General features: G+C 34.8%; 4 protein-coding genes and 1 pseudogene across 6 annotated transcripts; all 5 read right to left on the minus strand.

Moving 5' to 3' along the window:
- Window positions 1-595: 595 nt before the first annotated feature.
- Window positions 596-2,235, minus strand: LOC116012460 (16 kDa phloem protein 1). The gene is made up of 5 exons (XM_031251995.1): window positions 2,011-2,235; window positions 1,854-1,922; window positions 1,445-1,583; window positions 905-1,040; window positions 596-808 (listed from the first exon to the last, which is right to left on the minus strand). The coding sequence occupies exons 1-5, from the start codon at window positions 2,081-2,083 to the stop codon at window positions 758-760; spliced, it is 468 nt and encodes a 155-aa protein (XP_031107855.1). The 5' UTR covers window positions 2,084-2,235; the 3' UTR covers window positions 596-757.
- Window positions 2,236-3,000: 765 nt separating this feature from the next.
- LOC116012640 (serine/arginine-rich SC35-like splicing factor SCL30) lies at window positions 3,001-6,528 on the minus strand. 3 transcript variants are annotated; one of them, XM_031252248.1, is made up of 8 exons: window positions 6,374-6,528; window positions 5,583-5,755; window positions 5,328-5,405; window positions 4,314-4,478; window positions 4,190-4,227; window positions 3,817-3,889; window positions 3,492-3,725; window positions 3,001-3,375 (listed from the first exon to the last, which is right to left on the minus strand). In XM_031252248.1, exons 2-8 carry the CDS (start codon window positions 5,735-5,737, stop codon window positions 3,255-3,257), a joined length of 864 nt encoding a protein of 287 aa, XP_031108108.1. In that variant the 5' UTR covers window positions 5,738-5,755; window positions 6,374-6,528; the 3' UTR covers window positions 3,001-3,254. The 3 variants fall into 3 exon arrangements, with proteins under 3 accessions (XP_031108108.1, XP_031108109.1, XP_031108110.1); XM_031252249.1 differs by having other exon boundaries at window positions 6,369-6,524; XM_031252250.1 differs by lacking the exon at window positions 6,374-6,528 and having other exon boundaries at window positions 5,583-5,772.
- A 379-nt stretch (window positions 6,529-6,907) lies between these two features.
- Window positions 6,908-10,821, minus strand: LOC116012639 (probable dual-specificity RNA methyltransferase RlmN). Its single transcript, XM_031252247.1, has 9 exons — window positions 10,539-10,821; window positions 10,353-10,428; window positions 10,135-10,232; window positions 9,588-9,689; window positions 9,327-9,413; window positions 8,627-8,847; window positions 8,003-8,142; window positions 7,776-7,912; window positions 6,908-7,646 (listed from the first exon to the last, which is right to left on the minus strand). The coding sequence occupies exons 1-9, from the start codon at window positions 10,797-10,799 to the stop codon at window positions 7,470-7,472; spliced, it is 1,299 nt and encodes a 432-aa protein (XP_031108107.1). The 5' UTR covers window positions 10,800-10,821; the 3' UTR covers window positions 6,908-7,469.
- Window positions 10,822-11,664: 843 nt separating this feature from the next.
- On the minus strand, window positions 11,665-15,053 carry LOC116012069 (annotated as a pseudogene).
- Window positions 15,054-21,055: 6,002 nt separating this feature from the next.
- Window positions 21,056-24,284, minus strand: LOC116012071 (triosephosphate isomerase, cytosolic). The gene is made up of 9 exons (XM_031251538.1): window positions 24,125-24,284; window positions 23,706-23,781; window positions 23,122-23,245; window positions 22,838-22,922; window positions 22,635-22,767; window positions 22,183-22,277; window positions 21,868-21,946; window positions 21,497-21,579; window positions 21,056-21,388 (listed from the first exon to the last, which is right to left on the minus strand). Exons 1-9 carry the CDS (start codon window positions 24,161-24,163, stop codon window positions 21,341-21,343), a joined length of 762 nt encoding a protein of 253 aa, XP_031107398.1. The 5' UTR covers window positions 24,164-24,284; the 3' UTR covers window positions 21,056-21,340.
- Between the last annotated feature and the right edge of the window lie 3,248 nt (window positions 24,285-27,532).

Genomic DNA, 27,532 nt, shown 5'->3' on the forward strand with positions numbered 1-27,532 from the left:
CATATCAATCATCATATGCATTAATGTATTTATGTTAGTTTGATAGTGTAAATAGATCCAAGGGTATAGATACTTTTGTATGTTATGTATTTTCATTTTAAAGAACATCTTAATTTATTGAATCCATAGCAAGAATATCAAGAACGAAAGAAGGGGTGACATACCACTTCCTCGGTAATTTTTGTACTTTATGTAATTTTATTCATTTACAATGTGTATACAGTAAGAAGTGTGTAGCTTGTATTGATGAGTTTCACTTGTCTTAGTACAATAGGTGGGGCACTAAATGGGAAAGTACAAGTAATTAGTTTGTTTGTCGTGCACTTTCATCCCTTAAGAGAGATCAGGAGTTCAAAACCTTCACTCATATGCAAAAACTATATGACTAGCACTTTGGCCTTAAATGAAATGTCCTGTTCCCGTGCCACCGTGCAAATTGCACCATTAAGTATGCATAAATGCATTACAATGTGTTCAGAAATGTATCAGCGTAAAATGTATAAATACACCACAGCCTAGTGCATCTTTAAATACGTGGTAGTGCATTCTTGCATATCTGGTAATGCATGAACCAAACCATATAGAGAGAGAGAAAGAGGAAGAGAGAAATTCAATCTCAACAAGCAATTAAAATGACATCATTTACAATTTATAATTACAAGTAAAAGGAAAAAGGAACTCAATACAACCATTAAAAAAAAAAAAAGTTTGATCACACCCAAATTAAAACAACTTCAATTACTTGTTAACTATGGAGTTAATAGTCGCTTTCCTTCCATCCACCATATTCCTCTGTATCAACCGATCCCTGTAATGTGTAATCATACTGAATTATTATTACTTATAAACTATCATACCATACTTTACTCTAAACGCTTTTTATTCATAAAATGAATATACATACCTTTGGAGAAAAAGAAATAGCGACTTGAATTTCTCCACAAAAAGATTGATCACTGCCAACCACAGAATACTTGTGAGGATGAAGTTCATATGTCCCATTCTCAATCCCCAACTCAAACACCTCCTTCAAGTGAACCCTATTCACAAGGATGGCAAGATTATATAACACACGATATATATATATATATATGCGAAATATTCTAAACTCAAAAAAGTCATATGTAATTCATTCAAAATCTTTTTTATTTACAAGAAAGCCCACAATCGCTATTCGAATATGCGCTCTGTGTGAAGTTTGTCTTGTGATCTTTAGCTAACAAAGTATCACATGAAAGTAAACCAGCTTAGTTGCCTAGATTATCTATAACTGACCAATATATCTTGTAATTTAAGTAGTATATATACTTGATTTGTCCTAAGTACATTTTGATAAAATCTGTTTTGTGATCCTAACTGGCAAAGAATTACAAGAAAATAAACCAGCTTAAATTACTCATAATTTAACTCTGTAAATGTGGTAATTTAAGTATAGTATGTATACGTGGTTTGTCCAAGATAGTCATCCTCGGAGAAGGTGTCATGATCCATAATGTTGAGGAGAAGCTTGTACTCATCATCTGCAACTGGAAATTCCACCCTGAAATTGAACTTCTCATTCCATGTTGGGTTACTGCCTTCTCCTGCATATTATTATACAAGGATAAGTTATCTTATAATAATCTCGTGATTAAAATATACTATCTAGATGCAATTTTAAAAAGAACCCCACTGTCCTATCTCTGGCAAATTATTATGTGGACCCGGTCGTCCATCTTGCATGGTAGATCTAGGTTCAAAAATATTATAAATGTTGACAATTCAAATATGTAAATTGATATGGATAACCTTGCAGGCAAACATTACCTGGTATGAATCAATAAAAATTAAAAAGAAAAACAAATTAAACATACCTCGAGCAATAGAACTCTTGTGCTCTTGGCCTCTATACTGAATCAAAACATACGGATCAATACCCCCACCTATATCCAAACACCATCATCACCTCAAACACAACAAATTAAACATCATAAGATTGAGATCACAAATCAAACAATAACTTTAATTTACCCAAGAACTCATTGTTTTTGAGACCTCGAGCGTTGACCAGCGTCACCTCCATCGTTCCCACGACCGTCGACATCTCTCCCTCTGATCTCTCTCTTTTCTTTCAAGAATTCAAAACGAAAGCTGTATGTATATATATGTAGATGTTTTTGCAGTCTCTCTAGCTAGCTAGCCAGTTGTTTTCTAGTACAGGTAGGCTGTGTACTTACGTTAACGTGAGATTAACGTCGTTGGGATGGGATGGGATGGGTAGTGAGAAGGATTCACGTTTTCTTCACCCTCTTATTCTTATAGTCCAAATAAGTAACGTAACGGACAACAAAATACAAACAACCTTCGGCATTTAGGGCAGGGAGCCAGACAGCTTTATTCACCAAAACGTCACACATCATATATATATAGAATTTTTTTTTTCGTGAAGTATAGTTTTATTTGCAAATGAACTTGTAGTCTAATGGCACGAAACAACTTATGATAGAGGTTTAAGTGAACAACTTATGCTAGTTTATTAAGAGTCAAAAACTTCTTACGAGAGCAGCTTATTAGTCTTCTTGATGATAGTTTATCAAGTGCACACATCTGAATTCACACAATGCATACTCTCTGAATAGTGGTTGTGAATTTTTCTCGCCATTTAAAAAAAAAAGTGATGTTTCATAAAATTATAATACCATATACAAGGGTATAATGAGATTTGGAGTGGTTAAACTAGTATTTTCTTGATTTCGTGTTCTATTGAGAATCAAAATTAGTCGCATCAGTCTTTTCTAATCTCACACTCTTTCTATTTAGCAAGAATTTTGCAATTTCTATGTTAGAATGCCTAATAAAAACTACAACTCACGATAAACTTATTAACTCAATAATAATTATAATTTCATTACAAAAAATAGCAATTTTAATTTTAATTAGATTAAAGGAAAAAAACACACACATTCTTTATGCATACCCACTTAATTAATCACTGGTATCGATAGTACTGCACTTGCATAATTGTTCCCAATAACTCACATGCTAATCAATATTCAATACCATAAAATTTCCCTACAGACAATAATTATTATATTACAGAAAGGATATGAAATTCAAAACCCTCCAATGGCAGTTGATTTGTCTACAAAGTATAATAACCAGAACAATAATGGCAAGAATAAGAGTTTGCATTCTTCAAAACCAAAAGCTAACATTCATCAATAGATCTACTCGAAGCAAAACGAAGAATGCATGGTCATGATGCTTTGAGATTATTAGCTATCCCTGGGCAATATATCAGCAGATCTAGACCTAGACCGAGGTGGTGATCTTGATGTTTGTCTGGGTGATGATCTCCAGCGAGTTTGTGCTTCCTTTGCCTCGTTCAAATGTTCCCTACAACAGTAGGGAGCGGTTTATGAGCGGAAAAAAACATACATCTCATTAATGAAAAATAAGATAGTGGCACTATGGTTCACAAGCAAGGAACATCTTTTAGAATTTCCACTTACTTGCCATGGCTGTTTCCATTTTCGCCAGCAATATTTTCATATCCTGGAGAATATGATCTTCGACGGTGATGGACACCACGTTCTCTTGGAGACCTAGGGTGATCTGAGTGCCTTCTATCTGGAGAAATAGGGTGACCTGATTGCCTTCTATCTGGAGAAACAGGGTGACCTGATTGCCTTCTATCTGGAGAAATAGAATAATCATCTCTTCGTTGTTGATCAGGGGAATAGGACCTGACATAATAAGCAGGCAGCACGCTCAGATCATTCAATAAACAGTAGAACGATCACACAAGCATTCTCTAAATAACTAAATTGGATCTACCTTGATCTATGACGGGCTCTGGAACCTGATGCATATGGAGGACAGCGCGACCGTGACCGAGAGTGAGAACGTCCTGCATTTCAGTGCAAAGCTATTAGTTAAAACTACAAACAATGGAGAACCAGGCAATATCATTGTCAATAGAGTATAAATCATGTGTAATCTTGAACAACAATTTTTTAAAAGAGCACCAAGAAGAGGAATAGTTGTTTTCAGCAATATTCATTAATGATATCAGTAGTTCTCCACATATTTTAATTTTTAAAGCTCTAAAAAGAACATGATAGGGCTGAAAGAACAAAAAGTTGAGATTAGCAAAACAAGAACGTATTAGGGGCCCATTGTCACTTCTTTTCTAAGCATCATTGCTTACCATAATACGATGACCTTCCTCCATTACCAGATGGTCCCCTACGGAATGTATATAAACCATCAGAATATTGGAAAAGCAGTCTAGTCTTATTTTCTTCTATATATCTTGGGGCAACATATCTTACCTGACCCTAGTTTTTCGTCTCATATCCTCAGGTCTTTTCCTCGTCTCAGCTGCAACAACCACAGATATCTGCCTCCCAGCAAAAACCTTCCCATCCATGTGGTACTGAGCCTCTGCAGCATCATAAGGATCCACAAACTGAACAAATGCAAAACCACGAGGTTCCCTGCACAAGAACAATATGTCATCGAAAGTTCCTAGCAATGCATTTTGGAGAGGCAAAAACACACAAGAATATAGTAGTATAAACAACAATCGAAGTTGCTGCAAGAATATCACGGCTTATTGTACCTCTTTTAGTATCTAAGTGTAAGCTTCAGAGCACTTAACTAAAGAAGTGCACAATGAAGTGCATAAGAAGCGCCATAATCCAAGAGGCTGACCTTTTCTTCTACAATCAATTATGAAAGGCAACCTCAAAAGATGAAAATCACTTGAAATTTCCTCACATGCTTGTAAATATATCAAGAACTTGAATCAATGTTGTCCCTGAACTAAAATCTCTTCTCAGGTTGTCTTCAATTGATCAACAATCAATCTTCTTCCTCATCAAACTTCTAGTGACCATGTAAATTTATAGTTTGGCTTCATAAAGGAGCATTCTTCATTGGGAACATTAAGTTCAACATTCACGGAGCACAATAAGTTTAAGCAATCATAAAGAATAGGCCTTCAGCAAATGTGGGGCTTCGGCTTGTTTAACTTCAAACCAACAAACCCCCTGACAAACCATTTCAAAACATACACAGTGAAAAAAGTGGAAAATTCTCAAATCCAAAGCAAAAAACTCAAATTTGAGAATGGTGACTAGAACTCCTCTAATCATGCCATTTTTAAACCAAAAGCATGGTTTTAATTCACACTGCAACTCAACAACCTTGAACACGGGTAATGCTAGAATACTTGCAGCAGTAATTCCCAAGAGATGTTAAATAATTCTGCCAAAATTAGATACAGATAACCCCAAAAACTGAAAACTTATATGGAGAATATAAGTCAGCGAAAACAAGCTTACCCTGTATAATAGTCCTTTGGAAGATATACATCTCTGACTAGTCCAAATCTTTCAAATGGAGCTCGAAGTTCTTCTGGCCTGTACATATGCAAATGCATTTCCACAATAAATGCATAAATATAAGAAACAAGGGACACAACAAGAAAAGGCAGACTGTGAAAAGAGCCCTCTCTTTCTCAAAGTAGAGATACAGAACAAGAAATGTCCTTTCAAGTTCCAACTCAGTTGCACAGTTAAACACTAACAGGAAAGTACCTGCAATCTAGAGGAATATTTCGAACCAAGAGGCTCCCATGATTCTGTTCCCTATGCCTTCCACCACCTCCATATCCCCTTCTTGGAGGGCTCCTAGGTCGACCTCCATACCCCCTCCTTGGAGGACTATAGTATGCTGGGCTATACCTCCTCATGCTTCACTCCCTTGAAAACTGGGCACAAGAGCAGTAACAAACACTCGTGAAGAATCCACTTACATCAGCAATCCCATGCCTATCTAGCATAAATTCCAAAACTAATGTAGGCAATGTGAAAGCCTGCATATATACTAATCTGCTCAACAAGATCACCTTTAACACAATTTTGAGAGTCGGTAATTATTTTTAGGTTTTTCCCCCCCTTTGATTTGATAATTAATAGTCAACAACGCCTTCAAAATGATATACTTGAATGACTTTTAATTCAACGACACGTTAAAAATTCGACAACAGACAAAAACTGCAATCTTTATATCGTTTTCAAAAATCTCAGACAAATACCATCCAAGAAATCTCAAAAAACAAAAAAAAAACAAAAAAAAACAAAACAAAAAACATAAATAAATCGCGTTAACTATCTCCAGCTTTCGACTTCAAGCAGAACCGTAAGCCAGAAGTCGTATAAACCAATCTTTCTTCTTGACAAACTGACACTAATTATAAAAGAAAACAGAAATTTACCAAGCAATTTGCTGTGAAATTATATTCGGAAGTTATCGACGGGAAATAAAGGATCGAATGCACTAAGAGCATTCTGGAAAATGTAAAGTGTAGTTCACCGACTCACGTTACCTGAAATCGCAGACGCTGATCGGCACAATAGAGCTGAAAATTGGAAAGTGTTTCGCCGTCGACGCCTAGTATCTATTTACTGTTATTTATACAAAAAGCCCTAGCCTAGGGTTATTTGGTAATGGGGACGCCGGGCCGGACGATCGATTTTACAGTGTAAGCACCCGGGTTTATATATCATGTCATTTTGTTGCGAAATAGGTAAAAAAAGAAAATAGAATAAGATATTCAGCAAAAATTAGCATATTCCAAATATTTAATACGGAGTATATTTTTATATATAATCTTGTTGGGTCAAGCGCCTTGTCCTCAAATGACCCTTGTGTGACTCTCTTCAAGGGAAGGTCCAATAATATTGTTGGGCAAAAGATAGAAAAAGTATAGAACAGATATTACATTATTTAAATTTCTCTAAAAAAAATGAGTTGCAACTTTTATTCCTTATATTTTCATTCTAAAAAAAATGTAAATAGTCATAGTTTGTATAAGTATACTGTATACTTATCCATCTAAATATAAAATAATACTCCGTAATAAAAAAGAAAATATTTGATATACACTAATGAAGCACCACCTCATAAAAAATAAAAAGTTAAATTTGACCAAACCCTTTTTCTCCCTTTTTTTTTTTTTTTTTTGGGGTACATTACATCAAATTATGTGTATTATCAAATATGAGTCAGCACATTACACCCTAGACCTTCCCCTCCAGAAGGCAATAATATTAGTCCAGGCAAAGGCAACTATGTACATCAGTAAACCTCTAATTCCAAAACTCAGTTGGCTTGATACGCCCCTCATCAAAAGCATTTTGTGACGCCAAACAGCAAACAGAACAACAGATTGATGCATCATTTTCAGATTAAAGTATCCCATTCATGATAGCAATGCAGCACAGGCTTCTTCAGCGAGCATTCTTCGTTATTCAGCCACATTCGACACTTCAAATTGGGGGTTGGGGGGGGGTGGGGGGTATCATGATTCTGAGAGAGAGCTCGAATGTGTGGTGAAACTATGGGGAGCTGCGATATGAATATATGATATGCCAAATTATATAACATAGCAGGCATTGAGAGTAAGCTTAATGTTCACCGTTTCAAGAAGCAATTGCAACTTCTGAATGAGACTGCTGGTTCTCAGGAACAACGAGCAAAGGATTTTTCTGGAATTCGTTTCTCAGCTGTCCACAAGCTGCGCTTGCATCAAGTCCTCGTGTTTGGCGTACGCTGACAGTTATTTTACGGGACTCTAGAGCAGCTACAAATGCAAGAACCTGGACAACAAATCATATATGATGCTAAATCTATTACTGCATTCCTGATTGATCAAGTTAGCAATTAAAGTTGTTGGAGGGAGAATTTTTTTTTTTTTATGACAGAGAGAGAAGTGGAGAAGGCCATACTGATTTTTTATATGGACGCCTATATTCAGAGCCCTCTATTGGATTGAAAGGTATTAAGTTCACATGATGACCTCGACCCCACTTATGAAGTAGTTCTGCTAGTTCAATTGCCTGTTCAACTGCATCATTTACTCCAGCTGTTCAAAAAAACACACAATTAGTCATTTATCAAGTTATCAGCACAAGTACTCCTTGAAAGGAAATGAGCTTTCAGTCTTCATTAGTACCTAAAAGTGTATACTCAAAGGAGACCCGTCGACTAGTTTCTAGGAAATAGTCCCTACAATCCTTCATAATTGCATCCAAGGGATAGACCTTTGCACTTGGAACAATCATTTCACGAAGTTTCTGATTTGGAGCATGTAAGCTGATGCATAGCAGTAAATAGAGTAAAAAAAAAAGATATTGTCAACTACACAGTCAAAATACAGGGAAAAAGGAGAAAGAAGGGGTTGGGGGTTCTCCATGGAGTTAAAGAAGTTCATTAAGTAACTAAAAGCACTACAAAAGAATTGTGGGCACTATATAAATCACTACAAGAACAGAAATAATTAAATAAAACCCATGATCTGACAAACAGAACCATCAACCATCTAACGGACAATAGTCATCCTACCCTCAAAGTTCAAATTACTACAAATTAGTGTAACTTTACCTCAAAAAATGATTTCTTGAATAAAAAAAATTAAAATTGTACTATCTGGTGAGAACTTGTGCATATCAGTCACAGCAACACTGAAGCTAGGAGTGTGCACCAAACTAAGATTTGTGTATAAAATACACAGTTACAGACTAATCCCTTTTATTAACTTTTCCTCTTTGCTTGGCATGCCCACACAGTGAATACTTACCTGAGAGCCAATGTAGACTGAAGTTTGTGAGAAGCCAGCTTTTTTATTGTGTTTGGAACTCCAACAGTCGAAATTGTTATCATCCTTTGCCCAATTTGGACATCCTTATTCAGGCAACGGTGTGCTTCAAGAACTTCTTTCAAATTCATCATTGGCTCACCCATGCCCATAAACACAACATTTGTAACTCTATGCTTGAAGACCTCTTCTATTGCTAAGACCTGTGCATTTAAAATAAAATAGATAGAATGATGTTAACTCACACAACAACACAGGAAAAACCTAATGGTGCATAGTGCCAAAGTACACAACTATCCTTAGTTCAATTCAAAAGTTGATTAACTCTAGTAACATTGAGTGCTTTTTTGGCCAATGCCTTCTTAGAGCTTATATACTTCTAACGGTATAAGCTGGGTTACGAATTAAAAAGGGAACCTATTTTAAAGCTAGATGCATAGATACAAGGTAAAAAGCCTTCTTTTCAGAAGCTCCAGCTGGGCATAACAAGCACAGAAGCACTAATAGCTTGTTACCCTCTTTTGTAAAATAGAGAAGAACGATGGGCTACTCTTATTAGAAAAGGAATAGGAGAGGAAGATGGGTATGATGATTACTGACAACCTGTTCAACATTTTTAACTTAAGAGATTTTGGCAGGAGCTTCAAATTTTCAATTTCATAAGAAAGCAACACAAAGAAACCTGTTCAACTATCTCGTGTCTTCTAAGGTTCCTTGAGAATCCTCCCTTTCCTGTGGCACAGAAGGAGCAGCGCAATGGGCATCCCACCTAGTTTACAACATAACACTACTGTAAGTAATCTTAGCTTATTGGATAAAAATATGAGAGAGGGAGAGAGAGAGAGACTTCACAATCACGTCAAAGCTAGTTAGCTGCATTAAAAAGATGCTCTCAATCAAAACAAACAAATATATTGACATAAAATTCCATGCAAAAGTTTACCTGAGATGAGACACATGCTGTCAAGCGAAATGAACCGTTATCATCTGCAACTGGTATGCCCACTGTCTCCACTAGTAGATTGTCTTCCAATTTTATCAACAACTGAAAGATCAGTTGCAGCAATATGAAGGCAAACAGATAGATCAGTAAGATTTAACAAATACTTTGAGCAGTTAATCAACAAGTCCAGGGATAATTCCAATACAATATACTAGGACCTCCAAGTCTCAAATCTTAAACAGAAAACTGTAGCATTGATATGTAGAAAGTCCATTTTTGAGAATTAGTGGCATGTCTCTACATTGTTCTGTGGATAAACAGTATTCAAACCCCAATTTCCACAAAAATATTATAACTCCGACTTGTTTCCCTGGATAAGTGCAACAACTTGGAACTAAAAACCCCATAAAAAGAAAACAGTCAAAAATTTTACTTCACTCAATCTACCACTTCAGCTCTTCATTAACTTTTACAACAACTTCTACTGCAATCTCTGCCAAGACACATTAGTAGTCATATCAGTATTATCAGCATATACATAGATTACCTTAACAGTTCCATCAGCTGCCGTGACGGACTTGTGAATTGGTAATCTTCCAACCTTCCAGCCAGCCTCTTCTAGTTCACTTCTGAATGCCAGTGGCACTTCAGAGTGGAAAAATTATTAAAACACAAGTAGAGATCAAACAAAAGGATGATAACTAGATAGCACAATTTCCAAACTAGCTAAAAATGGAAGAGAAGAACATAAAATATAGTACTTACACTGAATAAAATCCTGTATTTCCTTCACCTTCCTCTTATACAGTATATGATGCAATTGCTTCCCTCTATAACTTTGCTGCACCGCAATTTGCATAAAAACAAACAGATTACAGGCATTTAATATTACTGACAAAATTCTCTTTTCCTGGTTTATATTCAAGGAAACAATTGAGTATTCAATCATACCTGACCCAAGTCGAGAGCGAGCTGTTGAAGCTCCTGCTCTGACATGCCGAGGAGAACTCGCGAGTCCGGTTGAGACTTAGAGGCCTTTTTGAGAGAAGGAACGGAGACCGGACCGGTGACGGCGGTGGAAGCGACGGCGAAAGCACGGACACGGAAGGCACGTGACAATGGGGCTGTGCACACGTGCTGAAGGAGAGCCATTTTCATTTGAGAACTCGTAAGGAAAATGCTGCGAGAAGATAAAGCATAAACCCCTACCATGAAGACTGGCCAAAGAGGAAGACGATAATCTAATCCCACAGTCCATACGACGTCGGATCAATAGCGTTTTAGAAAGTTGTTGATAATTTCAGTTAGGCCCCTGAGTTTTTCTCGCAGATATTCATTTACATATGCTTTATATTAATTACACTTAAACCCAGAGGTTTTCCATTTTTTGTTTTTTTTTGGGACGAGTGAAACATATTATCACTATTTGAGAGTGTACATCAGTCAGATAAACTTTGTTATTGTGTAATTTGGATATCCGAATAATTATAGATTATAGAAAAGGAGAAGAGCTCCGCTTTCAAATTAGTTACTTAGTTTTGAGTTTAGACCATTTGAAAAAGTTGCTTGATCCGCAGACACTGTAAGACGTGGATCTGCACCTGACTAAAGATAACTATCGAATAAGCAATATCTAATGTTTCAAGAGGTGAGCTCGATGGATGAGAAGGCGTAATAGAAATCTGTCATTGGTTTAGGGGAATAGCTTAGCTAGACTTGGAGTGTATACAAAGTTTTTTAAATTGTTTTCTAATAATGAATAAAAAGAGGGAGACTCCTTATATAGATAAGTAAGATAACCTCTATGCTTGCATAGTAATTTGCACAATTGTAATTTATTATAATAACATAAGTGATACATTAACTTGTTTGAGAATTTTATGGACAACCAACTTTCTTCTTAACTTTTGGGGTACTTTTCCGCTTGCCCACAAAAGGTAAAATTTCATTGCCTTCAGGTCCTCACATCCCAACCCGACAGTATAGTGAAGAGGTAAATCACGATAACTCAACAATCCATTAGAGAAAAAGGGGACATTTTTGCCATTGATTGATCTTTTGCTTTTGGAACCTAAAATTGGAATGACACCCTTCTCAAAATTGAATGATGTATATGTACATTTCTCATAATTCACATGTTCATAACTGGGACAAAGATTCTAACTTCTCATAGTCATACAAGCATGACAAAAGAAGATTGCATCTCTCTGGCAATTGCTTTCATACACATCTCAGATGCAACAGATAATATCTAACTTTATGCATGAAGAAAACATCAAACTACAGATTTTCCACCAACCCAAAATAGGAGCTGCACAACACTAGCTGGTGGTACAAATGCAGGTCCTGCAGAATCCCAATAAGGCTCGATTTTTCGTTTTATTTTTGTTTCAGGTAGTACGTACATGGAGAGCGATATCCGAGTATCCGCTATCCTTTCCCTGGTCAGGCAGCGAGGTGGGGAGAAGCAGATGGTCTTGGATAAGACGCCACTCTTCTTCTCGTGGCCTCTTCGTTGGCATTGTAGGATCGGTTGTGCCTCCGTGAAGCTTCGTTTTTCTGGCTTGCTGTGTCTTTCAAGTCTTGGAGTTGTTCCAGTTCCTTCACCACTTCGATCATGTTCGGCCTGTATTTGGGTTCGATTGACAGACATTTAACGGCTACAAGCGCTGCCCTTAGTGCCCCGCTCAACGAGTACTGCCCTTCTATGCGTGGATCCATTACTCTCAGGATTTTACGCTTGCTCGCAAGGTAAGGCTTGGCCCACTCGATGAGGTTCTGCTCCCCATTCGGGCGGTTTTTGTCCACTGCCCGACGCCCTGTCAGCATTTCGAGAAGCACAACCCCAAAACTGTACACGTCGCTTCTGGTTGTTAAATGGCCTTCAATGTAAGAGAGTGAAGTACTAGTTAGAGAATGGAAGCCTCGAACCACATGATTAGGCTCGTGGAATGCTTGCTAAATAAAAGATGGTCTCGTCTTTCACCGAGGACTAGGTCGTGGAATTATAGGATACAATAGGCGAAACAATGGGTTAAAGATGTCATGGCAAATGAAACAGATCCAAGTATACTAAACCGAGGGGCGAGGGAAGATGCATTACCTGTGGCCATGTACTCTGGAGCTGCATAGCCGTATGTACCCATCACTCTCGTTGAGACGTGACTCTTTCCATCAATTGGCCCGTCCTTAGCCAATCCGAAATCAGAAAGCTTTGCATTGTAATTCTGTCAAAATTCACAGTGGAAGATCAGCAAGAGAGTCGTCTAAAGATATTGGACCTCTGGGAAAACGCGAAATTCAAAAGTCGAAGCTGTTCAACATACCGAATCAAGCAAAATGTTCGATGATTTGAAATCCCGATATATAACTTTAGCTTCGGGACTGTGAAGGTATGCAAGTCCCTTGGCTGCACCGAGGGCAACCTTCATTCTAAGAGTCCAAGATAGCGGTTGAAAGTAAGAACTCCCTGTTAAAAAACATATATATTGAACAGGTCAAGAAATGGTTATATATGGGCAACTCTACTACGAGAAAATATGGGCATATTTCCAACGGGGCTAAGAATCCCGAGACTCACTTCTGAATAGATGATTTTCCAAACTTCCACGAGGCATGAATTCATACACCAGAAGCCTGTGTTCATCCTCCAAGCAGTAGCCAATCAATTTTACGAGATTAGGGTGAGATAGCTGCCCCAGATAAGTAATTTCTGCCTGTTAAACACAAAAGAAAACGAACAAAAATATATATTATCAGCTCGTTTAGAATACCAAAATACCACTAAAATGTGAAGGACAAATTCCAAAAGCAAGACATATGGGTAACGTGGTGGAATACCACTAAAACCAAAAGCAAGATATATGGATTACATAGTGGACAACCTCAATTGCAATAACCGACATAGTTTTTGCGAATAAATCTTTAAACAAAAGGCGTACTCACCAGCCATTCCTTGTGACCTTGAAAACCTTCTTGATTCAGTCTCTTTGCAGCAATAACCAACCCAGTACCGGGCCTAGCTGCCTTAAAGGTGTTCTCGTCAACCCATCCCTTAAAGACGCAACCAAAACCGCCTTCACCCAACACACTATCGGGCCGGAAGTTTCGAGTGGCTATTCTGAGTTCATTAAAAGTGAAACCCTTGAGATTCGATGACTCCAAAATTTCACTCTCACTCCGAGGGGTCAATGGCACCGAGGGAGATGAAAGCCTGTTACTTAAACCACCTGCCCCTGTGAACACAACAATATACTTCACACATCCACACTAAACTACATTCTTGTTGAGTAAACACAAATTACAATGGATTTTCTAGTTCAATTCTCGTCCACAAAAGACAAAATTCCCTTTGCCCCACACTTGTCCTTGCCCACAATCTACCACCCAGAAACCAACTGAGCTACTTGCCCACAATTTACCACCCAGAAACCAACTGAGCTACCTGCCCGCAATCTACCGCCCAACCAACTGAGCTACCCTAAGCTAAGAATGAAATGTTATACTTACTATGCTAAATTCAAGCAGAAAAATTTTTACTCCATACTTTAGTGTCAATACCCATCCATATATGGAATCTGGGAATTCTTGATGAAAAACCAAGAATCCACTTCATCTCTAGCATTATCTAGGCAAAACTCCCAATTGATCTATGCTACTAAACAAATTACCATTGAACATAAACTCTATACATCACACAAATCCCAAGGTTTAAGGTAAATATTTACCATAAATCCTAAGATCCTAAGTTACTAATCTCCTAAACACACTTTCTATAGATAACAAAAATCCCTTTTTCCCCAAAAAAAGCCTAAAAGGGAACAGCTTTTCACAAAACTAGCTCAAACCCACTTCAGCTAAATCAAGTAACAAAACAGAAACCAAACTGTACATGCATGTGTTACAGTGAACAAGAAAAGCTACAACAGTATCATATATATGTGTGTGTGTGTGTCTGTACTATACTAGGAAGATGATCAATCAGCTATAAAAAGAGCTAGAATTGAAAAAAAAAAAAAAAATCACAAGAAAAAAGTAAAATTACCAGCATGAAGAGGACTCTCTGCCTTAATCCTCACACTGCAACAAGACCCCATAAATTAAACCCACCAAAGCTTCAATCTTTTCTGTTCCTCCTTCAAGAAAATGGCCTCTCTCCCTCTCTCCCACTCCTCTCTCTCTCTCTCTCTCTCTCTCTCTCCCACTCTCACAGAGGCCCTATAAAATAGTGGAAGTGCTTGAATGATTCTTTATATCCAGAAAAGGGAAAAAAATAAATAAGGCCACAGCCAACCACCTTGACAGATCAAAACGCAGAGATGTGAACACGCATATATTTACTTTGCCAGATTTGAAAAATTGTCACTTGTTTTGGTTATAGGGTAGCTTCACGAGAATCTCTTCGCAAAAGCCAAGACCCAGAAAAGGGGCACTTTGACTTTTCCCCCTTGTTTTGTCAGTCTATGCCTCTCCTTCTACAACTTGCTTTCTTGTTTACACACCTATATATATACATATAACGCTCGCAGAAATACGTATATGTGCGCACACCGCTGCATTCACGTGTATGGAGTAAAGTGAAATGATTTTATAAAAAGATTGCAACTCAATCTCGATTTACATGTTTCTTGCCTTGTGATTGTAAAGGATCAATCTAGACTATAAAATGAGCAAAGGCAACTATTAGAAGTGATCGAATTTAAAATATTGTAGTTATTAAGTTAATTGTTGAACAAATTCAATTGAGGTTATTTCTTATCTTTATATTACTTATTCATTTTCAATTTTGATTTTAATTGTGAATTTTGTAGTAATTTTATTTTGACCAACCAAATAATAGAATTGAAATTATATTTTATTATTATGCAATTCTTTTCTTCTTATTCTATTATTTCAACCAAACGTCAAATTAGACCAATTCCAGACCTTATATTTCATTTGTAGGAATTCAATTTTACATCTACATTGAGATTTAGTTCAGATTATTGTAACATAGTTAGTTTATAAGTCAATTTTGATTTATTTAACCACTATTAAATATTTAACTTGGTTAAACAGTCAATATAAGTGTTTAATTAATTAATTTTTTGTAAAAATTTATTACTTTAAAACACTGAAATTTAAAAATTTATTCAAAATAAATTTTTCAAATCAACTTTTAAAAAAAATATTTTACATGTAATTACCTATAAGTTAATGGTTATTTATCAAATGATTCTATATTTTACTCTTATAGTCTTATCGAAAAGCTAGGAAATACTTTATAATTAAATGGGAAAGGAGGACCAGGTAAGGTAGCTAGCCTTATCTTGTTCTTCAATTCGTGCTGGGTGGTTCATTTGTTTTGGGGGTGATGTGCACTAAACGACAAGCTAGGTGTGCAATGCTGCACCGATTCAGTGCCGTTGGATCAGCATCATTTCACGGTGGACTTTTAATGTAGTAACATTAATTATGATGATGATAAAAAAAAAAAAAAACAAAATGGTGTAATAAGCGAATGAGTAGAATATGATTTTTGTATCAATAAAATATAAGTTTAATTTTTATCAATACTTGTTCAATAAAATTTAGAATTTTCGTGATGTGATTTAATTATTTGTATAGTTTATGAGTTATTGCACAAAAATGAAACTCATTTAATACACGTTATTGAATAATAGTTGCAGATTTTGTGGTGAACAAAAAAAGGGAAATTTGTGTGCCGGCTGCGTGATAAGTTTAATTGGTGCATCCAACTTTAATGTTTTAGCTTTCAAGAATATACAAAGAGCTGTTGCATGGTGGGCCATTTCTCTTGTCTCTTCATTAAGATATTAAAAAATATATATATAATATATGCAGCAGTCGTCGCAGCTTGATAACTACGTAATCGTGTAGTAAGGATGCTGTCACCTACAAGATAAATACGAGTTCACAATAATTTTTTTTTTTTATAATTCATATTTTTCGACGTTACCAATTATATGATAAATTCTATGAATTTTTAGTAAAATTAATAAAAAAGGTAAATTCTGAGTTGCTCAAATTTTATACACCTTTACACCTAAAAATTCAGAACTACTTCAATGGGACACTTAGTATAACTTGAATAACCACAACAATATGCCTAAATTGCAAAAAAAAAAAAAAAAAAAAGGAACCATTATTTTTTATGAAAACACATTTATTAACAAAATTACATTATTATCCTATTTTCTTTTTCAGCATATGATACTTTCACCATTGTAATACTAATTTGGATTGAGCTGTAAAGTTTAATCAAATATAAAAACCTGTTTTCAAAAAAAAGAAAAACAAAAAGAAAAACAAAAATCATGTTCTATTCATCTGGTCAATTTTTTCCAGCATCAATTATATATAACTTGATATATATCATTTAATATGGTATGAAATCACTACGTACTGAAAGAAAAAAAAAATAAAAAAATTTTCGTTTCCCGACAGCCAACAGTCCAACAGGCACATAAAAAGCCTCAAAGATAAGTAAAGGAGGCTGCTAAGGATGAAGAAAAACTTGCAGGCCTGAGAGAATAAATTCTGGGACGACACAAACGTTGAAGGTCAACTTCTAGATTCATGAACCTTAGCTTATTAATTACTATCTCACATTATTGTTGTGCATGCAATCCATGCATGCCTGCCTTACCTAGCTTATTAGCTTACTTCTAGATTATATATTTGGTCCATAATTCTTGACAAATGCATGCATGCCTGCCATCACAAGAATCATATGGAATTAATTGAAAGACATGGCCACAACTATCACCAGTACTGAGACGACGACGTACCAGCCAGGGAATTAAGGTTTTATATTGCTGCCCAACTCATATATGTTCCTTGTAATCCTTGTGTGATTGGGTATTTGAAAACCGGGGGCTAGAAAGACATAGATCATGTTTGGTAACATAATTAGCGTCGTATAAGTTAATTTTGACTTTTTTGGCCATTATTAGCTGTTTGACATAGTTAAACTGTTTGATTAATTAATTTTTTTTGTAACAGCTTATTGATCCAAAAATATGTTAAAATTCAAAAAATTGTTCAAAGCAGTTTTTTGATAAAGTCATTTTGCATGTCAGCAAACAGCTAATTACCAAACATTTTTATACAAACAGCTAATGCTATCAACTTGTCAAATTCACTAATCCAATCAGCTAACAGTTATTTACCAAACACCCCATAGTTTTGGTATGTTGAGTGTCAAGACACAATATTTGTGCATATTATTACAAGATTTTCAGTTTGGCTCTTTATGAGAGCTAACTATTAGACTTATTGGTTTGTGTTGATCAACTACTATACGGGCGATCTAAGCCGGTTATTGCTAGTTTATATTAATTTGAGCCGATTTACTATAAACAACATAAACTAATTTATCTCCTTCTGACTATTTACTAATTAGGGTTACAAGGTGATCGAGTTTCACCCAAAATGTATAGTGACTGCATATTTTTCAGTAAGTCAAAGTGTATTTGGCATATATACAACTATACATACATATTATAGATATAGTAATACATATGTAGGTGCCCTACCCTGTTGGAAGCAATATAATAATTTATTGGTAAATTAAAATTGACAACAATAAATAAATAAAGAAAAAAAAAATTTCAACGCAGGCAAGCATAGATGTGAACACGTGTATCTTTGTTGAGAAGGATAGCATGCAAATGCAATGGAGTCAAAGCTACCAACTCAGCTCTTGATGGTAATTGGTTAGCAAGTGTCAACAGCTACCACCCATCCTTCATTAATTAAACCCACTTTAAAACAACAGTTCTTTGAATCTTGGGTGCTTCCAGTCAATATTTTATTTATATACATATCTAAATTAAAAAATATATATATTTAAAAGAAAATGTTAAATTGATTCATTAAATGCAATGAATAGTGCAATTAGATCATCTAAGTAACAGAAAGACCAAATGAGACCCTCTAAACAAGCAAATAGTATAATTTTATGTATTCAACAAGTTATTGCATTAGGACGGGTGAGACTAAATCTCTAGTCGTTCTTTTTAAACTGTACCCATATGACCAACTAAACTGTCGATGTGGACGATTAAAATATTTAATTGTACTACTATTTATTGAAGTTATATGGACTAATTTGACACTTTTTTCTATACGGAAAGTGTTATCTAAACTTATAGAGTGTGTATGAAAAGCATTAGGCAACCAAAGATAACTCAGGCACAGTGAAAAGGGTAGCTCATGAGGAAATTCAACGGGAGAGTGAATACATTGATTTTAGAGGATGTTGATGATTGATACGATAAACATAAATCTTTGCTCGATTAGCTAGGCCAATCAAATTCACATGCAAATTAAAAGGTTGTTGTCGTTAGGTCTTCCACTTCACGTTCGGTCTTGTTTTTCTTTGACTCAATCGGCTTCCTTAATCCTAACAGCCTGGCAACGACGTTATTGTCTTTGCCTCTTATTTAATTAGCATTTGTTTAAGATTATGTAATATATACACTGTACACACACCAAGTAGTTGTAATTGAAGGTGAACTTCAACTTCATTCATGTAAGAGCTTCCTATTAGTTAAACTATGCAATAATTTATATATGAATTAATTAATTGGTCGGGTGGTTGCTTTAATAATCGTAATGTTCAAAATTTAACTTTATATAAAAGTTGTCTATTGGTTAAATTATGATGGTGATTTATATTTGAATTAGTTGATTGGTCGGGTGATTGGTCTAATAATTACAAAGTTCGAAGTTCGACTTCATGTAAGAATTGCTTATTATTGGCTAAACTATGATGGTATATTCAAATAAGTTGAATCAAGACAAATTTTTTAAGTTTATTTTGTCATAATTAGAGGCTTACTGGTGAACTAAAAGTTATACTTTCTCTGTCTCATTTTATGTGCCGAGTTCATTTAATGAGACTTGACTTATATTATTTACAATTTAAATTTTTTAATTAATATTTAGTTAAGTGTTAGTATTTAAAATTTAATCTATCAAATACTTATAATCAGATCAATAACTCGATTTAAACATATATCTTAATGATGAGTCTCTCTCGATATTTAAATCTCAAACTTTTTATTAATCACGTATTATATCGACATTCATATTATAAAAATAATTTTAGAAAAAGATTGGCTTATGCAAAGAATAAGAAGACGTATGCAAAGCGTCTACGTGCAGATTACCAAAACGTATTTAATCAATCAAATTAAGTTTTGGGATTAATTAACGCGATAGTCGGCATCAATCAACGTACTTTCTTTATTTAACTATTTTTTTGTTTTTTTTTTTTGAAAAAATTACAATTGCTATTGAAAAATCATATGCAAAACGCTTTATCAAAAGTGTTGACAAAGAGTAAATTTGTAACTATTTAGATATGAAAATTATACTTTACCTACTCAATTATTCTTTTTGAGCTAACTGATTTTATTTTGCCCTTTTAAGTGAATCCAAGTTACAAATATTATGCAATCAAATTATTGGGATTGACCTTTAAAAAAAATTATTGGGATTGCATCACCAGAATATTCCACCTCAGCTTACAGTTTTTTTTTTAATTTTAAATTCTTCTTGCTAGTTCCCGATATTGGATTTTTTTTAATAAAAGCATATTATTATTACTATTATACATATTAAACATTTTAGTCAACCTTGACTCTGTGGGTGTCCCTTGTTCAATAAAAAATGCACAAAATCTGCAGAAGACTTGTTACAATTTGATTGTTCTTTTTTCTTTTCAATGACTGGTGAAATTCATAGACAATATTTGAAGGTAAATGTTATTCTTGCAGAAGACTCACTTCATTGAAGAACCATGATGTTAGTGGTCACTTTAAGTGATTTGTTTTGAAATATAAATCAACTTGACTACTACTCTCAAATGAGATTCATTGAAACTTAATTGTTCGGAATGAAACTCAATTAATATCCAATTATTATTGAATAACTCAATAATGGAGAGAGCTATTCTTGATATTAATTGCTCCTAAATGAGACTCAACTAATAACTCAGTTATTCTCTCGAATAAGACGCAATAGTCGAGAGAGCTATTATTGATGCTAATTGTTGCTGAGTCCAAATGAAACTCAACTAATAGCTCAGTTACTCTCGAATAAGAGACAATAGTTGAGTATAGTAAAATGACTCAATCAAGACTCAATAATTGAAAGGACAATAGTTGAGAGCAGTAAAATGACTCAATCAAGACTCAATAATTGAGAGAACTATTTTTGATGCTAATTACTTCTAAATGAGACCCAACTAATAACTCAGTTAATCTGGAATAAGACTTAATAGTTGAGAGTAGTCAAATGAGTTAATGCTCAATTATGCTATTAAATAAGACTCAATAGTTGAAAGAGTTATTCTCAAACATAATTCAACCAAAGCTTGATTACTCTACCAAAAGCCACTTCCTATTAACTCTCCCAACCACCAAACATCCTTATTTAAGGTAAATAAACACCAAACAACATATTCCAAAACACAGTGCATTTTATTAGAAAATTATGTCAGTATCAAAACTAGCAAAGACATAATAATGCTAAAAGTATGCCATCTTTATTGTACATCCAAAAAGGGCTCAAAACTAGCAAAAGACAGAATAATGCTAAAAGTATGCCATGTTTATTGTACATCCAAAAAGGGCTCAAAGCTGAGTATCAATGTAAGCATGACATAATCTGGAATTTAACATCTCCATCATGTTACAGATCCCTCAAGCAAAAACCTTAATTAAAATTTCCAAAGTTTTCAATGCTCAGGCCTTCTTCACTTCAGCAGCCTTGATAATATCGATGAATTCCGGCTGCAGATGAACGAAAAAATTAGAATGGCATTATACGTTTTCCTTGAACAACTCAGAAAAAAAAATAAAAAATCATCGTTTTGATATCAGATATGGAGCGGTGAATACCTTTAGGGAAGCTCCTCCCACCAGAAAACCATCGACATCAGGTTGTCCACCAAGTTCCTTGCAGTTTCCGCCATTTACAGAGCCTGCAAACAGCATGTAGTTTAGAGAGAGTGCAATTTTTCGACGAGATGAAGTTTAGTTACTCGAATCACTCGGGCTGTAGCACCCCGAAAAATAAAGACCCAGTCATCGTAATACACAACAACAGTAATGGAAATATGAAAAATACACTCTTCAAAACCGAGTGTAGATCTAGCACTCCATAGTTATAGTTTAACTATTCTATAGAGTGATTCGAGAGTATGATAAATTCCGAAGACTGATGCAATTTCCGGTAATATGTAGTAGTATTTATAGTGATGAAATATTACCTCCATAGATGATCCTGGTAGTGGCAGCGACATCAGCACTCACATTTGCTTGAAGCCATTTCCTCAGCTCACAATGTACCTGTTATGTGAACTTCTTTATATAGCATGGAAAACGTGCAGAATAAACAAAGTTTCAATTTAAAAAGACTCATCGCTCTCAAGAGAACAACCAAACTATAATTCTCCGTATCTTTTTGGGGCAGTTCAAATGATAAGATACAGGTTTAAGTCAAAGAACACCTCAAAATGAAAAAGGAAAATAACAGCAGATTATGACGTAAAAAGTTAAATGTGCAGTAAAACGTTACAACTTACTTCTTGTGCCTGGGCAGGTGTTGCAACCTTTCCAGTTCCAATTGCCCAAACAGGCTCATAGGCAATGACAACGTTAGACCAATCTGATACTCGGTCTGCAATATCAGAGAACAAAAACAAAAACCATATTTAGTGAAGGAACTCAAGGCAGCTTGAAATAATATCAGCATACGAATTATGGTGTCTTCTATGAACTTCAAGGCCAAAAGAATATTCAAGAAGCCTCAAACATGCAATACAGAGAGGAAATATGAACAAAACAATAGGAAAACCACTTTAGCAGGTCTATTCATAATTTCGGTTTCTTAAGCACATTTTGGCAAATTTGGACAAAGAAAACCTGATATCCCAACAACAACTAAAAGAAGTCGATACCAATATTATCAAACAATGAAAGAATGACGAAAGTACGAGTTTTCGTGGCCTCGTGGGAGAGTTAATAAAGCAGGTACCTGCAATTGCCTTAGTTTGGGCGGCAACAACCTCCATTGTCGTTCCTGCCTCTCTCTGCTCAAGTGTTTCACCAACACAGGCAATGACCTTCAAACCTTGAGCGAGGGCATATGCTACTTTGTCCCCAACAAACTGACATTGACAATTTGGTCAATTACCTAATCAACTGATATATACAAGAACGTGAAAAAACATAGGTTACCTCATTTGATTCGCCTAAGATAAGTCTCCTTTCAGAGTGACCAAGGATGACCCAAGGAATATCCAGGTTGACAAGCATTTCAGCACTATTAAAAAAAACATAATCAAAGTAAATAGATTAAAAGATTTTAGTCAAAGAAATGTTATATCTGCTTACACTATGAAAAATAAATGCAACACCAAGAAGTTCAAATAAGAGAAGAATAGCATGCCAAGAGAACACTGAACAATTAAGAGCACAATTGCTAGGCTAAGAACAGTAGATAAATCAACAAGGTTACATACCTAATCTCACCAGTGTAAGCACCACCCTTCTTAACCCAACAATTTTGGGCTGCAACATGGAAATCAGACCGAAGTTCTGCCTTTACTAATGGAAGAAACACAAATGGTGGGCTCACAACAACCTCTGCAAAACAATGAGTTTGGCAAGTGTCAAACAACAATAAAGATCATTCCAAAGCTGAAAACTTCACACCAAGTAAACAATTACTTCCTAAATTCAGATAAAGACAGAAAACATGAGCAATATCTATACAGTTCCTCTTCATTCCACTTTCACCACTAGATGAGTAAAACTATCCATTTATACATGAAGGATCACATATCCATGTAAATCATTCTTAAATTCACTCTTCTAGAGAAAAGCTAACAACTAAAACAAGAATAAAATGCCAGTCTTGTTAAAGCAAAAATAATAATACTTCAAAATATAAAATCACACACTCAGGGTTCCAAATTGAATCCATACAAGACTTTCACTATCAATATCATTATTTATTATTATTTAAAAACAAAAGTATACAAATGCAGGATGAAAACACAACTTTTTCCTTCCTATACATCAGGCACTGAAAATATTGACTTACCAACAACATCTTGAGATGGCACTTGACCACCGTTGAGCATCGAAACAATCTTCTTCACCTCTTCAGCAGTCCCATTCTGCAACAATACAACATACCCAAAATAAGATACTGATTGTTAATCATAATGCATATACCTATAAACCAAAAGATCAAAACTTTACAACAATAACACACATCTATCACATCATATCAGCTCAATCAAGATCTAAATCCTCCAATAACCACACCCCAAATTCAACCCAAAAAAATCGAGATTTGCATCCAACCCACGACATATAAGGCAAGGATTAGTGCACACAGATACTAAGATACTCCACCAATCAAATTAATACACGTAATCAAATAACAGACCAAATCAGATTTAGAAAAGTACAGATCGGAACAAGATGAACAGAGAACAGAAGTCAGTAGACACTCACGCATTTCCAGTTGCCTCCGACGAAGAATTTCCGGCCCATATCTGACGACGACCACAAAGATTTCTCCGCAAGAAATATAAAAGCTGTGTATGTGTGTGTGTATGATCAGTCTCCGAGCTTTTGAGGATTTTTATAATGCCATTTTTTCTATGGATGTAAAATGGAAGCTGTGAGGAGCGGAATGACGGATCTGCCCTCCGTCTCGATTTTAACGGAATATGTGTATAGGCTTGACGGTGGAATATTCTATTGTGAAAGGATGGGCGTTTCGGTCAAGGAAAAAGAGAGAGCAGTTTTCCAGTGTGCGCAAGAGCTCGCGGTTTTAGCTGCGCCCACCCTCTGAATCACACAATGTGGGCGGTAGGTGTAAAGCAGATTCACTAATTCTGGGGATATTTTTTTGTTTCAGATTATGGGCCGTAGATTGGGCTTTTATCAAAGCGCAACTAGACTATGGGCCGTGAATATTGGGCTTTTATTAAGCACAACAATCGGTATATCATGGACCAAGTCCACTATGACTATTGTGGAATGTGGACAATGGTCAAGCTTCAATTGTTATGTCATGGACCTGGGTCTACATTGCAATGTGGATCCAGGTCCATATTTATAATTTTAGAACTATATGTTCACCATTTTTTAATTTTATGTTCATAATTTCAGAATTTATGTTCACAATTTTAGAAATTTATATTCCCAATTTCATAATATGAATCAGATTTCTTTCATAATACGTATAGTTGATCTTGGTCCACGATATAATTTCTATAAGCATAATTAGATGGGCCGTGAAATTGGGCTTTTGTTATGCACATCTTATGCATACTGGGCTGAATTTAGGCCTCGCAATCTCGAAATCTCAGAAGCCCGTAAGAGGATTCCATTTGAATAAATACGTAAATTGCTTTATTTCGTAACATAGTTAGTTTATCAATCAATTTTGACTTATTTGATTATTATTAGCTGTTTGGCTTGCTTAAACAGCTAATATAAGTGTTTGATTAATTTATTTATTTTGTAATAATTTATTGCTTCAAAACACTGAAATTCAAAAATGTGCTCAAAGTAGCTTTTTTGATAAAGTCATTTTGCATGTAATCAGTTATCAGCTAACAATTAATTTACCAAACATCTTCCTACAATTAGTTAATGCTAATAACTAGTCAAACCCACTAACCCAGTCAGTTAACAACTATGTACCAAACAATCCCATTATTTTTTCTTTGAGATCTTTTGTTGACTAAGTTTACAATGCAAGTTTCATTGATAGGTACATTTGAGTATCATCTGTAGACTTTTATGTAAATTAAAATTTTCTTCTTTTTCTATTTAAATTATATATTAATAGTCTTGTACTTCATGTAAAAATTTTGTTTTAGAAAAAAAAAAAAAAAGAAGATTGATTTTCAAATTAAGTATATAGTACAAAGTGGTCTTGCATGTAATGGGTGGATAAGTGTGTGTGAAGCATGATTATGATATTTGAATGATCACAAATTTAATTATTATTAATATTGTCTTAGTCGAAGCTTAACTGCTGCAATATCAGAGTTTACTTAATGTATAATTGTATAGTTCAAACTTTTTTTTGTCACATTTTAAGTCCATGTTACAATGTTTTGTCATGACTCATGATATAGATGAAGATTCTTTTGCCTCCTCCCCACTTCATTTGAACTTTTCTTATCTACACAACTGGCATTGCTAGCAAATGATTGAATAATCAATTGACCATATGAGGCAATTCTTTCTTTTTTTTGTTGGACTTTTTGTGGTCAAAGAAAAGAAAAAACTTCTTGTTAGAATGAGAGGTAGTAATTCATCATCAATATTTAGAACAAGTGTTAGAAAGCAAATACCCACTTGGTGGCACAAATGTATAATTTTTTTCCTTGAAATATTCATGATTTTTTATTCATGACAACTCTTACAAAAATTTAAACTTATAATTTTATGATTATCAAGCCAATTAACCCCTGCACACAGTTATCCAATATAGCATACTACATATATTATCGCCACTCTTATTCCTCTATTTATGCGTTAACCTCAACGACTTCATTTTCTCACACCCCCAATTCATGTCATCAACACGTTAATTATCATATCAATTCTCACCACCAGATGCATTTATCATCTTATTCATTTAGACAAAAAGAGGTAAAAATATATATACGATTGAATTGTATAGTACCATCCTTAAACCATGCATGCATATATATATACTATCATTTTGCAAAGGGAATGAACAATTGAATGAAGTGGTCCATATATGGATCGACAATTTGGAATAGCTGTTAATGTTATAGTTGTGTGGCATATGGATGTCCTCACTAGAACTATATCATATTCCAGCTTGATTTAGGTGTAGATCGGATATGTATAACCACCTATACTATCTACGTACGACGGAACCCGCCAGCATGTTCTATGTTTCTTGTTGGTCCCCATCCCCCCGCTTGTATTGTCCCAATTTACAACTATTCAACATATATAATATATAAAATATGTGTAATTTACTATTAACTAAGAGGATATTATTCTTAGCTAGCTTGTGATAAAAGTGGAATCGTCCACCTTAAGTGTATCCGATCCACACTCAGGTCCGATAAAATTGTAGAGGAGTAAATTAATCGGTAACTGAACTGATCGACATAAATTAAACTTTTATTTACTATGCACAAGGAACCCCCTCATTTGAGAGGGGTTACTCCCACACTACTGCTGGTGAGACTCGATCAATCATTGGTCTCAAGTGACGAATTTCAATTCTGTAACCAGTTAAGCTGCCAATGCGGGCAAAGATATAATATTATCGTACTTGAAGATTATAAGTTTAATTATATTTTTTTTCAAAGTCGGCTAGTATTTTATCCAATGACTTTTAAAGAGTTTTTAAAAGTCATATTTAAAAGGAGTGTATAAATTCGACAAATTTTACTTTAGATTATAGTCTACATAGTTGTGTGGACCGAATAAGTCCAACTAAGCTCTACAAATTATGAACCTCATTACAACAATAATGGACCTAGAATATACATGCATACATAATCAAGATTTAATCAGCTTGTATATGCTCAAATAATGAACCCTATGCACATAAATAGTGAATCTTATGCATATAAATTATAAACAATCAACTTGTTTTCATATTATTTTGTACACATTTAAATAATGAACATTATTACGTATAACAATAATGTATCATATGCATAGAAATATAATGTACCTTATGAATAGAAAATAATGTACCATATACATAGAAATTAAATAATGTACTTTAGGTATTCCACACATATACCTAATAAACATTGTATAAATTCATCCCTAATCATTATATCAGACTTCAAAGCTTTCTCCCTATACAATTCAATGACTTATTAAATTTTTATTGACAAAATTACAACA

The sequence above is a fragment of the Ipomoea triloba genome, chromosome 3 (assembly GCF_003576645.1).
Source record: "Ipomoea triloba cultivar NCNSP0323 chromosome 3, ASM357664v1".
NCBI lineage: Eukaryota > Viridiplantae > Streptophyta > Magnoliopsida > Solanales > Convolvulaceae > Ipomoea > Ipomoea triloba.

What these genes read in the sequence shown, in the direction of transcription:
- LOC116012639 (XM_031252247.1), bottom strand. Translation starts at nt 10,799, where the DNA reads ATGGTAGGGGTTTATGCTTTATCTTCTCGCAGCATTTTCCTTACGAGT. An exon ending in TCGCTCTCGACTTGGGTCAG is followed by an intron (nt 10,429 to 10,538) that starts GTATGATTGAAT and finishes ATTGCGGTGCAG; the next exon opens with CAAAGTTATAGAGGGAAGCA. An exon ending in CAGTCTACATTGGCTCTCAG is followed by an intron (nt 8,143 to 8,626) that starts GTAAGTATTCAC and finishes GCTATGCATCAG; the next exon opens with CTTACATGCTCCAAATCAGA.
- LOC116012640 (XM_031252248.1), bottom strand. Translation starts at nt 5,737, where the DNA reads ATGAGGAGGTATAGCCCAGCATACTATAGTCCTCCAAGGAGGGGGTAT. An exon ending in AATATTCCTCTAGATTGCAG is followed by an intron (nt 5,406 to 5,582) that starts GTACTTTCCTGT and finishes GCATATGTACAG; the next exon opens with GCCAGAAGAACTTCGAGCTC. An exon ending in AATGGAAACAGCCATGGCAA is followed by an intron (nt 3,376 to 3,491) that starts GTAAGTGGAAAT and finishes CTACTGTTGTAG; the next exon opens with GGAACATTTGAACGAGGCAA.
- LOC116012460 (XM_031251995.1), bottom strand. Translation starts at nt 2,083, where the DNA reads ATGTCGACGGTCGTGGGAACGATGGAGGTGACGCTGGTCAACGCTCGA. An exon ending in CAAGAGTTCTATTGCTCGAG is followed by an intron (nt 1,584 to 1,853) that starts GTATGTTTAATT and finishes AATAATATGCAG; the next exon opens with GAGAAGGCAGTAACCCAACA. An exon ending in GACTATCTTGGACAAACCAC is followed by an intron (nt 1,041 to 1,444) that starts GTATACATACTA and finishes CCTTGTGAATAG; the next exon opens with GGTTCACTTGAAGGAGGTGT.
- LOC116012071 (XM_031251538.1), bottom strand. Translation starts at nt 24,163, where the DNA reads ATGGGCCGGAAATTCTTCGTCGGAGGCAACTGGAAATGC. An exon ending in CCAAACTAAGGCAATTGCAG is followed by an intron (nt 22,278 to 22,634) that starts GTACCTGCTTTA and finishes CTGATATTGCAG; the next exon opens with ACCGAGTATCAGATTGGTCT. An exon ending in CACCTGCCCAGGCACAAGAA is followed by an intron (nt 21,947 to 22,182) that starts GTAAGTTGTAAC and finishes TTCACATAACAG; the next exon opens with GTACATTGTGAGCTGAGGAA.